Below are 12,617 nucleotides of genomic sequence, written 5' to 3'. Positions count from 1 at the left end.
TCCTTTTCTTTAACGGTGATTTTATGCTCAACTTTTGATCTAAAGCAGCCTATTGATGAAGGAACGAGTGAAGAAGAAACCCTTGATAGCACTTTTCTCATGAAACGTCAGAACGTGGACATGATTGACAAGCATCAGGCATCAGGTTTCCCGTTAACTACTGTGCTATTATTCATCATGTTAATCATTTATCTGTTTTTTCTTATGTCAATTATTTTCAGATGGTTTAGGAACAGTCATTGTTCACTCCCGCGAGGGTAATGAAAAAGCTGCTCCGGAGACAACCAACGTCATTAAAAATAAAGCCGTGGAGAGTTTGCCATCTGCTTCTGCTAAAAATGAAAGGATGGTCTTAAACACAAGGTGGTTGCCTGAAATATATCCCACCAATCCCATAACCTTCAATTTTATCATATCTTATGATGCCTTTACCAGGAAACTTCCCCAAAAACCGGGTGATGTTATCCAAGAAGAAGAATTCCAGGAATCAATGACATTTCAATCAACTTCCCAAGAGCAAGAAAGTGCAAGGAAGCTCAACACTAAGAACACTGTTAAGGTGACCCTTTCTCGCAAAGCATTTGCAGTCCAGGACAAGGTGAGGTCTCTAGTCTTCCTAACCCTGAACCCTTGAACCCAAGTCACTGCCCTAAATCCTAAAGCACAGACCTTGAATCCTGAACAGTAAACCCAAAAAACTTAAAAACCTTCATAGAGCTGCTTAAACTATCCAAGGGTCGTCTGTTCACCATGTCCTGGCTTGATTGGCTTCTACAGCTCTGGTCCATATATGCGGCTGGAAACACGGTGCCAATACCATTTGTTAGGGCAATAGACGTGTCCCCAATTGCCCTACTCTCTGGCAACTCTCTTGGGGATAGAGCACCGGGAAAAAGTGATAGCAGCCCAGCAATGGACTCCATCAGGGGGCTCTTCAATGGTGATGGACAAGCAAAAAAATTTCGGAAGTCCCAGAACGAGGTTTTCTTTAAGTTTTTTTTCTTTTATTGCATTGTTTTTTTTTAATGAATCCTGAGAGAAAATATTTCAATAGTAATTTTTTAGATATTTAGTTTCGTCTTCAGTATTTCTATTAATTTTATTGGCACTATGCACTTGTCCGCTGGAAAATGGAAATATATGTTATACCTTTTTTCAATACCAATAAAAAAAGTATTTTTATTATGTACTGTAACAATATGCCTTAGGGCCTTAAATATGGTTCTCGGAAGCTTTTGCTCATTTTCGTCTCATTTGACAATTTACTTGTAGACTCCATTGCCGACAAGTGTACAGCAGAGGCTGGCGTCCAGTTCCACGCTTATGAATTTAGCTCAGGCATTAGCCTATCATCAAACGTAATATTATTTACCTTTAAATATCAATTGGGTCCTAAGTCAAACAGAGGGACATTGACTGGTGTATTCATGCAGGTGTTACGAGGATATGCCGCTCCAGGAGCTGCAAGCTGCACAGGAGCGGCAGACAATCCAGAATCTGTCTGATACCCTTCGTACTATTCTTCGGTTGTAGCATAAATTTGTTATCATCTCTGATATGACTCAGTTTTGATTTTAATTTTTGTATCATAGAAGTTTCTCTGGTTCTTTACAATGTTCATTCGTTTACTATGTGCATTCTTCTTTGTAATGTGTTGCAGGATTCTGAGTGAATGAAAAAATACAAGTTTTAGTTGAACTTAGTCTATATGGCTTTTCTTTGTAAGCGTCCAATCACTGAACATGATAGAGCTTGCAAGTCAAACCTATCAGCGAGAAAGACAACACCTGAGATGGAGCTTGAATAATTTGAGCAAAACCTGCTCTAAATTGATGTAAGATGCATATCATCCTGTTATATTCACCCAGTTATATTTCACGGAGCTAAATCTTCCCATAGCATGATAAAAGGCAGCCAAAACTTTGATATTTTCTGATAATAAATTCCCTATAATATGTGACCTTCGTGTAGGAGACGAGAGGAAATGCCTCTACAGAATTTTAGACTTTTGAAACTGACATTCAGATATATATTGTCAATGTGGATTTAGAGGAGCGCAAGAGACTGAGATTTCTCATGAAAAAGTGGCGATAAATCTTTTAATTTTCTCTCTTTCACATATTCAGTTTAAATTATGTCTTTCGTTTTAGAGATTGTTTATCAGAATCTCTTTCTTTTGATTAATATTATGGAAATTTAAACAAGTCTCACTATTTATTACATGTGAAAGTATTTCAGAACCTGATAAACAGATAATGAGCAATGTTGTTGGTCGATGTTAATTGACTCAATAGTTAATGCTGTTTGGCCGACTCTAGCTCCCCAAGTCGTCTGTTATTTCTTATACTGCTATAATCCATGTTTAAAATATTGCTTATTTTCCTCTATGAATAGGATGTGTTCATTGAGAAAATTAAAATGCAAGTTGAAATTTACCTTACATTGTAGGTTGTCTTCCAAACAACGGAGTATATTTAATCATCTTAATGTCATGACAAAAATCCATATAATCATCAGAATAGCCTGAGATCAATATATCAGGCCAATACGATCACAAATAAATTTGTGAACTGTTTCTCTAAGAGATTCACTTACTGATCTTGACATAAGCAGGGATTCCATGAATTAGCTGCGTTTCTCCTACATTTCTAGCCATCCAGGCCGTTTAACAGAAGATCATTGAACCTGGATATCTGATAAGAGGTTAGCAATAACAAACATGATTTGATAATTTCAAGTCACTCCAAACGCTGAATCACTCTCAAGTGTCCTCAATATTCATTTCAGTCTACTAAAAAAATCCTCAAATTTTCCAATTATATCAAATGAATTCTAATCAATTAAGTTATCACATCTCCATTGAATCAATGAGATATTTAACTTTCTCGGATGGACACCTGTGATATCAACTCGAGTAATATAACTCAACTCTCTCAACTTCTATTATTTAAATTTCTCAAAATCACTCCAAGACCTATCTCAATGGACACTGGATTTTATATGCTCTTAAACTCAACAGTAATATCTCTTAAAGTCACAACAGACAAAACATGTCTAATTATTTTGTCTCTTTATCCACTCTCAGTGGTATAACACATCGCATCTCAAGCAAATCTAAATCCACCAGGAATAATCATGAAATATCCTTCCCAAGTTTTTCGTCATGGATTCAATATACTTATTTAATTCCTTAATATCCAATATCTACATCAAATTCCAAATTATGATAAAAACCATATTAAATGCTAGAGTGACCGTCATCTTATTTTTAATTCAATTTATGTCTGTTATCCGTTAGTTTATCTTTGTATTTCTTCTTCTTTTCTGATCTCTGAGTCTTGAAGGTGTCCAGACATTGTCACCTTCAAGACTCAGAATGAGAATAATCATGATGTTTATTAAGGCTACCTTTTATGTTATATACATAAACGGAAAAAAATCCGCCTCAAATTTTATATGCAGAAGTATTTACAAAGGGTTATTTGATCTTCCAAACATGCAAAAAAGTGTTTTATGACACATATGATCCATTATAATTTTTCAAATTTATTTTTCTGTGTTCCAAACCGGCTTCCCTTTTTACCTTGTTCCATATATCTATCTACATTGGTATCACAACTAAATTTTGCATACCATTGAATGTATTTTATATTATTCTGTTTTACTTTTTAGTATTTTTTGTACCTATATATATCTACAATGGAGTTCAGTTTTCCGTACCTTGTACCGGTTTTTGCTCAACCCAACCCTCAAAACTCAAATCATAATCATATATGGTTCATTCTGGGATTTTCTTGTAAAAACTTTACCACAATTATTTATCTCAAATAATAAATATGGCATAATATCATCAATGTAAAGTTATCATCACTTTGCTGTAATGTTGTGAATCAAATTCTCTACAAGTAAAATCTAGGTAACTTATTGTTGCCAGTTAAATTTATGTAAGTTTTTAAATAAGTGATGTGATACCCAATACCATCCTCTTCTGGGGTTTTGTGCCATGCCTGGCAATCTGTAATGATTCACATATCATAATTTTTTTAAAAATGAACCAAAATATGTATATAGAAGGATAAACTTGTGTTGCATCAATTACACTAGTAGTGATCGATTACTTTATGAATCCTAATCAATAAGGATCATTTTTTGCTTATTAGTCCATATATGTCTACACAGTCAGTGCATCGAATCCCCTTGTCTTATTCTTGAGTAATGTCACTAGACATATGCTAATATGCCCTCCCCCATTTCACTCTATGAGAGATGGGGTGGGTGCTTATGAAGAGAACATGGATAAGAAAGGAGGCTGATAACTTACAAATTATAATGTTGAATTGATGTATATTACATTAAATTTATGTGTTTTAATGGCTATATTTGCATGTTATGATATATAAATGGATATAAATGACTTACACTTTGATTTTATTATTGTTTCTAATTTTTTAGTATTTTTTACATGGTATTTAACCACATTGCATTGAAGAAATATTTTATCACAGGGCTTAAAATACTTCGCTAAAGGTTGGTAAGGGTTTTACTAATTTTTTTGGAATTTATCATATATTTTTAATAATTTTATGACCAGTATTTAGCCAAGAAATGATTTTTTAGAATGTAAAGAATCTATTGCCTTTATTTATTTGGCATTTAAAAAAACATTTTTTCAATGTATATAATGTGGCATCCACGTCATTCGCCCAAAATTTGGGCAACAAAAAATAGAACATTATTGGCTCATTATGGCATCGCAATACGTGATGTCATAATGAGCAAATTATTACTTAAAAAGGACCAACGTGGCACGGGCAGCGAGGTAAAGGTATGATTTGTTATTTTTGAGTTAACTTTTTTGTTCAATAAATGCACACGGGTAATTGATCTCCGCGTGCATTTATTAAACAAGAATATAGCTGTGTGCATTAAATGCACGCGGCAACCGACACACGTGCATTTCTAAAAAGGGAGAAGATTCGCATTGTATTTAATACAAGCGGCAATCGATTAGCCGCATGCATTAAATGCACGCGGAAATCTAAAGTTGCATGCATTAAAAAAATTGATAAGTTCACCTCTTTTATTCTTTATTATTATTATTTTTATTTAAAAAGGCGTTGATGAGGGCGACATGCCGTTTTCTTATCCATTCAAGTGCAGCATCATTCTCCAATGATAGTGACCTGTGGAAGCACATAACGACGTGGCAAAACGAGATTCGACGACAGCAAAAACAAGGAAAAAAGGCATCAGCCAATAAGAAAAATCCATTTTTTAAAATAATCAAATGATCCAACGGTTGAGATTAAACGCCAGTAAAATGGCAATATCTTGAGATCTAGTCGTCTGATTGAGCTGAAATTTTGAGGGGATGTTTGTCTTTTCCCCCTCTGATAAGCCTAAAAATGCGTGTAAATAAGTCGTTGATTTGGCGTTTAGACTTATATAATAAAATTTATAATTTCCCTTAATCAATAAATATAGAATATAGAGTAAGCAAGGGGTTGAACCACAGGGAGGCAACAAATACGAATTTTTATCCAATTTCAATGAATTAATTCTAAGATGAATTAATTTTGCAATTAATAAATCTTAATTATGCTTGATAATGTTTTTCGTTAATCAAAATCAAGTAAAACTTACTTTTGATTTTAAATATTTTGGTCAGAAAGCTCAAGATAGAAGTATTTCAATCATAGGATCAGATTAATTCGGATTATTAATTTCCCAATTATTATAAAATTTTAAAATAATTTTTATAAATTAAAATTGGGAATTAAATAATCAAGAAAGGGATTTTTAAATTGGACTTCAAGATGGATGAATTTTCGAATCAAATTTTATTTTTAGGTTTTTATATATTAAATTAAATTCCTAAACAATAAAAATCAAAATCTAGAGAGAGAAACCAGACAAATTAACATAGAGAGATAAAGTGAAGAATTTGGGGAAAAGATGAAATCCGACCCTAATTAAAAATCTAATGATGCATAAATTTTCTAAATTGATGTATAATTAAAGATCAAAAATCAGATCTTGAATCAGAATCAAAATTCAGTGCTAATTTCATTCAAAACCAACTTCTAGGGCATGTACATTTCGCCCATGCCTTGGCGTTTTAGAATTGTTCAAGAAGAAGATTGAAATACAAATCAGAAACTTACAACTTTGAGTGCAGAATCAAGAACTGTTGACTTCCAAAGCATCCCTTGTGTCCTTCCTGGCCAAATCCTTGCAGAGAGGTTCAAAAAGTGGGTTTTGTCCATTTCCAGACTTCCATTTAAAGATCCAACCGTCTGGATTGTAGAGGGAGAAAATACGAACTTACCCTCAAAATTTCAGCCCAATCGGACGTCTAGATCTCAAGATATCAAGGTTTTAATGAGGATTAATCTAGGCCGTTGGATGTATTTATCTCTCCTCCAAGAAGGTAGGAAAATGGCATTTTTCTATTGGTCTGAATGTCTTTTTCTTGTTTCCCCCGTCCTCGGATCATGCGCTGCCATGTGGTTGTCCATGTCCGCCGTCGGCAATCATTGGAGAATAATGCGTCTCCTTGAATGGCTATAAAGAAGCCAGGTCACTTTCTTTTATATAATTTTTTTCTAATAACAGAAAAGGACAAAGTTAGCGGCATTATTTGACCTGCGTCATTTAAAAAATAAAAATAATAAAATAGGTTGGTAAGCTTACCGTTTTGCCTTTTACGTTTTACGGCGTCAATTTCCGCGTGCATTTAATGCACACAGCGAATCGACGCCGTAAAGCGTTGTTTTCTTTTTTTAAAAAATGTCGGTTAGCGCATGCATTAAATGCACACGCTAATGACTTTTTGAAAAATACAATAAGCAATGCACGTGCAATTCTGTTAGCGCGTGCATTAGATGCACGCGCTAATGACTAAGATAAATTATAAATGCACGTGGAGAATCTCGGCGTGCATTTATTGCACAAAGATTTTAATTTTTTTTTTTCTTTTCGTCGCCTTGTGCGCCACATAGCTAATGATTGGCTCGTTATTGCGATGCCATAATGAGCCAATAATGCTCATTTTCTCTCTCTCTCTATCTCTATTCTTATTTAAATAAAATACATCCATTTATTCGCCCAAATTTTGGGCAAATGACGTGGATGCCCCTTGATAAAATGCCAAATAAATTAAATATGTATTATTTAAATATATAAAAATCATTTCTTGGCTATATAACGGTCAAAAAATTATATAAAAATATAGAACAATTCCAGAAAAATCAAGAAAGCCCTTACCAACTTTTAGCCAAGTATTTAAGGCCCTGTAAAAAACATTTCTTCACTGAAATGAGGTTAAATTCCATGTAAAAAAAGATAAAAAATTAGAAATAATAATAAATCATTTATCTTTATTTTTATATGATAACATGCAAATATAGTCATTAAAACACATAAATCTAATGTAAAATTCATCAGTTAATGATGTTAATTTGCAAGTTATCACCCTCTACGATCCATACGGATCGTCTTATCAAATTGTAATGTATATCCCCTTTTCGTGAATTCTAAAAATCTACTTTTTGAAGCTTTCAACAAGGATTTGGCCAGGAAGGATACAGGAGTTGCTTTGAAAGTTGACATATCCTGATTCATGATTGAAAGTTGTAAGTTTCTAATTTTCTTTTTGAACTTCTTCGTGAAAGATTTTAAAATGCCATGGCCTGGGCGAAATGTACATGCCCTTGAAGTTGATTTGAAATGAAATTAACACTGAATTTTGATTTTGATTCAAGATCTGATTGTTAATAATTAGTTCTACATTGATTTGGATCCATTTTGCATTTTTAGATCTTTAAATTAGGATCGAATCCAAACTATAAATCTCTATCTCTATCCTCCTCTCTCCTCTGAAATCGGCGATTTGCTCATAACTTCTGCGTCTGACCTTGGAACGAGCTGAAATTGATTCCATTGGATTTAGATGGTCAAAATCTATTGGAATCGTCTCAAAAATTGCCTCAAACGGATCAGTATAGCTCGTTCTAGAAGGAATTGAAGATCAAAGGTGATTTTAGTTCCGAACTTTCTTTTCTAAATTTTAGGGGTTATACACATCCAAATTGCATCAAATTTGAACTTGGATTGTTCGTCTTGTGGAGCAGAACGGCAAGGTACAATTGATTTTTCATTTATCTATCTGTTTATCCCTTAATTTTTGATGTTTTAGAGGTATTTACCGTGAAATCAAAAACATTCCTTCGTGGCCTGCAATCCCATGCGAGTCGCTGAGTCAGCAGAGGCTTCTAGCTGGCCGTCTGATGTGTCAAACACGTCAAACAGCCAGCCCGCCCACCAAGGCGAGCTGACGCTGCCAGCTCACCTGCCATCTGATGTGCACGCCACGTCAGATACTGGCGAGCCGAAAGTGCGATCCATAAGATCCATCCAGGCCGTCAAATCTGATAGCCTGGATGGATCCAACGCACCAAAAAATTGAAAACAAAAAAAAACAAAATTTAAGTAAAACCCAAAAAAAATTGGCTACAACGCCGCCCTCAATCATTATGGTCCACTGTTGGCGACTACACATGTCGCGCAGATGACGGTCCCGATGATGGATCCTCGGTGGACCGCCCGAAAGTTCAAAAAAAAGAGCTGTTGGCATTTAATGCCAACTACGCCATAACTGTACCTTTTGGCCTCGAATCGCAATCCATTGCCACGTCAGATCCGACGGCTGGAATCAAATAAAAAATCCAGATCGATCCACTTCCGACCGTCGGATCAGACCGACCCCTCCACGTGGATGGAGGGTCCAATAATGCATTCAATGCGCCGTCGGTAACTTCACCTCCTATGGCGCCTACAATATTTGACTATTCCACGCCTCTCCCGCTGTTGGATCTCCATGTGGTACACCAAATGGAGGGCTGCGATTGTGCCACGTCGCCAATTCCTCAACTTTTAAATGCACCTGCTGACGTGGCCAGTTTAGATCGCCCGCTTACCGATACACGTGGCCAAAATGAGGACCTCTGATTGGCCCACGTGGATTTGAGTGGCGTGCCATCTCAGCAAAATGCCATGTTGGCGCCGAATGGGCAGGCTGAGTCAGACAAGTCCGACCCAGTCGACTCGATAGACCATGACTGAGTCGACCTGGTCGGCTCAATCGCTCCAGCCTGAGTCGACTAGGTCGAAAACAGCCCAATCGACCTAGTCGACTTGGCTCTGGTCGACCGCTTTGACCCAGTCGAAAATGACCGATTCGACCCGATCAAGCTCGACTGAGTTGAACTGGTCGACTCGGTCAACCAAGACCCAATCAAACTAGTTGAATCGGTCAACCAAAACCAAGTTGAATCAGTTGACTCGATCAACCATGACTGAGCCAAACTGGTTGACCCGGTCAAGGCAGACTGAGTCAAACCAGCTGCCTCGGTCAACCCGAACCTAAGCGTACTGGTTGACTCGGTCAACGAAGGAGTCATACCAATCCCCCCGATCAACCCTGACCGACCCGAATCGGTTGACTCACTCAGCGCCGATGGAGTCTAACCGGTCGACTTGGTCAATCATGACTGTCTTGAATCGCACATCTCGGTCAACTCGGTCAACCCGGTCCACCCTGTCAACGCCGCCGAAGTCACACGTGTTGTCCTGGTCAACTTTGACAGACACGAAATGATTGACTCTGTCACTGATGATGGAGTCCACACCGTCGACTCGGTCAACCCCGTCCAAGACATATCAATTTCTCCGATCGTCCTTGACCGAGTTGAGCCAACCAACTTGGTCGACTCTAACCGAGTTCACCCGGTCGACTCGGTCAATTGTGACCAAGTCCAATGTGCACCACCAACGACCTGGGCGACGAGAATGGGAGGACCTACACACACGATTACTACTCAACCACTTCCCAAGCCTACACTTCCCCCCCTATACGATGACACGACCCCAAAGCAGGGTTTTACGAACTCCGAAGGGGTGAGAGTGGTCACCTTTTCCAAAAAGGAAGTCTCTCGATTGGCTGCACCATTTGCATACACACTGATCGGGCGATTCGCTACGAAGTGCCCACTTATCGACGACATCATGCGGGTATACTTAGCGCCAGGGCACTTCATCGGACAGGTGGTTATTGGGGCACGTAACCCCCGGAGTGTCTTTATTCGCTTCCAACTGGAAGATGACTTTAGGAAGGCATGGAGCCGTACCACGTGGACAATTAGTGGTTCTGTGATGCATACTTGCCGATGGACAACTGAGCAGACGAGCAGCTCATGAGATCATTCCCCCCACACTGTCCCGGTATGGATAGGCTTTCCAGGGCTCCAACCCCATCTCTTCACCCCCACTACTCTGGAGTCGCTAGCTAGTGTTGTCGGAACATTTATACGTCTGGACAAAGACATACATTTGTTCAACCACCCTGGATATGCGAGGGTCTATGTAGAGATAGACCTACTAGAGCCGATCCACCGCATGATCCTCATTTGTAATGGGAATGAGCTGATTCGCCAACCTATTGTGTATGAGAACCTCCTGCAGTTCTGTACACATTGTACCCTTTTGGGCCACACTCTTCATACGTGTCGCCAAAAGATGTCGCAGACTACGTTGACCCCCTCAGAGGAGTACCTCCCACATTTGCCTTATAATGACTATATAATAGAGACAAAGTCTACATCCCAAGGGCGACGACCCACACAGAGACCAACTCAGACTACACGCCCCGGTCCTGCAGCCCAAGGCGCACCCACCACCACTCCTCCCCTACCTAGGGACTCTATGTCGGTCAGGCCTGCCATGACCAAACCTACACCCTCAGTTTCACAATGGGTAAAGAAGGGTGCTGATAAGCGCCCACACCCTCAGGATGCACCTCATATTAGTACTCGAACGGGCAAAGGTAAGGATGTATCTGCACCTACACGTACCTCTAACACTTTTGCTCTCTTAGATGCAATTGATGGTCCTATTGGAGACTGCGTGGAGGGGGGAAAGAGTGGCCAGGTCAGCACTTCCCGTCCGCCCCCAACCTCCCACCCCTTATCGACCCCTCGCTCCACATCCCCCCACACCACATCATCCCTACCTCGCTCTCCTCCACCTTCCCCTATGGCCCCTACCCTAGCGCCCCGTTCCCCTCCACTAGCTTCATGCCTCTCACATTCCCCCTCCGCCATTCCATCCCCCACTATCACACCTTGCTCCCCCCCTGCCCCATCATCCCGCTCTTCCCCTTTGGGCCCACTCCTACCTCTATCTCTCCCCCCCTCGGACCCCCTCCTCCCCCTACCCTACTCACCCCCCTTGGACCCACCGCCCGACCCTGGCTACTCTCCCCACCTGATATACATACCTCCCTGCCCGACCCCTACCTATCACATACCCCCTCTGAGCGGGAGGACTACTTGACTAACTGTCAAGCCGCACCTCCTAGCTCAAAGGATACGTGTGGGGATACTAGTGGTCATGCCTCCACGGGCAAGGAGGAGGAAGATGCCTCCATCTCTGAGGAGTTAGACGTCGACACCCCTTCCCCTTCAGGACATCATTCGGGTGATCCTTATCCACCTCGCATCTACAACACTCGATCACGGGCGCGTCACGTGAGCCGATAGCTTTATGATTCCAAGCCTTGTTTGGAATTGTAGAGGGATAGGCAACCCTCTAACCCAGTCACATCTCCTCTCCCTAATCAAGAATTACAACTTAGGAATAGTTGGACTTATTGAGCCGATGACTACATCGGACCACTCCCATTCCATTATGAGGAAACTCGAAATGGATCGTGTTTATTGTCACCCCGCGAATAAGCTTTGGCTTTTTTGGAAGCAGGATTATTCTTTGGAACTACTGGTCAAAGGGACCTAGTAAGCCACTTTTTTTGACGTACCGTATTCCCCAAAGGCTTGCACACTTACCGTAGTCTATGCCTCACATAGACACCTCGTGCGGGAGGCCCTCTGGGGGGAACTCGCCTTACACATTCGTACTCACTCACGACTTGTTGATCTTCCTTGATTTCTAGCTGGGGATTTTAACTATATACGGGTAGTCAGAGAACGCTAGGGAGGTCGCCCCCCTAGGTCGCGATCTATGCGAGCGTTCAACGACTTCATTCACCAGACATCACTTATGGAGACTCCTACCATCTGGGAGAAGTGAACATGGTGTAATGGACGTCAAGCAAATGCGCGTATGTACGAACAGATCGACCATTGTTTCACAAATAGCACTGCACTGATGCAGTGTACCATCATGATTGAGATCCTACCGAGATATTACTCGGACCACTCACCGATCCTCCTTCGCTCTCCGTTCTGATTCCAAGCCATGTGGTTAGAGCACAACGATTTCCATCGTTTTGTACACAGCCATTGGCATGGAACGATCTCGACATCACCTATGGAGAACTTCAATAATCGACTGAGGAATCTCAAGTTCCACCTGAAATAGTGGAATCGACATGTCTTCAGAGACGTACACACACCTGTCAAAGCAATCAAGAAGGAACAAGCTGCTATCGAATGACAGTTGCAACAGGTTTGGACGGACGACGTGGGAGAGCGCCAGCTTCGATTTAGGGAACAACTTGAGGACGCTATGCGGCGTCAGGAGATTTTCTATCTTCAAAAATC

At 40.1% G+C, this 12,617-nt stretch overlaps 1 protein-coding gene across 4 annotated transcripts in view; it reads left to right on the top strand.

The window, feature by feature from the left end:
- SIK1 (Protein kinase superfamily protein) overlaps nt 1-1,645 on the top strand; it is a 32,973-nt gene extending 31,328 nt beyond the window's left edge. Inside the window, exons 13-18 of one of the 4 annotated variants that reach the window (XM_078574018.1) lie at nt 46-145; nt 231-363; nt 436-598; nt 778-981; nt 1,273-1,358; nt 1,434-1,645. In XM_078574018.1, coding sequence (XP_078430144.1) covers nt 46-145; nt 231-363; nt 436-598; nt 778-981; nt 1,273-1,358; nt 1,434-1,533 — 786 coding nt within the window. In that variant the 3' untranslated portion in view covers nt 1,534-1,645. Of the gene's footprint in view, nt 1-45; nt 146-221; nt 364-435; nt 599-777; nt 982-1,272; nt 1,359-1,433 lie in introns of all 4 variants that reach the window. The other 3 variants (XM_078574019.1, XM_078574015.1, XM_078574017.1) reach the window with 3 other exon arrangements.
- The last annotated feature ends 10,972 nt before the right edge of the window (nt 1,646-12,617 follow it).

Source organism: Wolffia australiana, chromosome 4, assembly GCF_029677425.1.
Source record: "Wolffia australiana isolate 7733 chromosome 4, ASM2967742v1".
Taxonomy (NCBI): domain Eukaryota; kingdom Viridiplantae; phylum Streptophyta; class Magnoliopsida; order Alismatales; family Araceae; genus Wolffia; species Wolffia australiana.
This window is presented reverse-complemented; position numbering and strand designations above follow the sequence as displayed.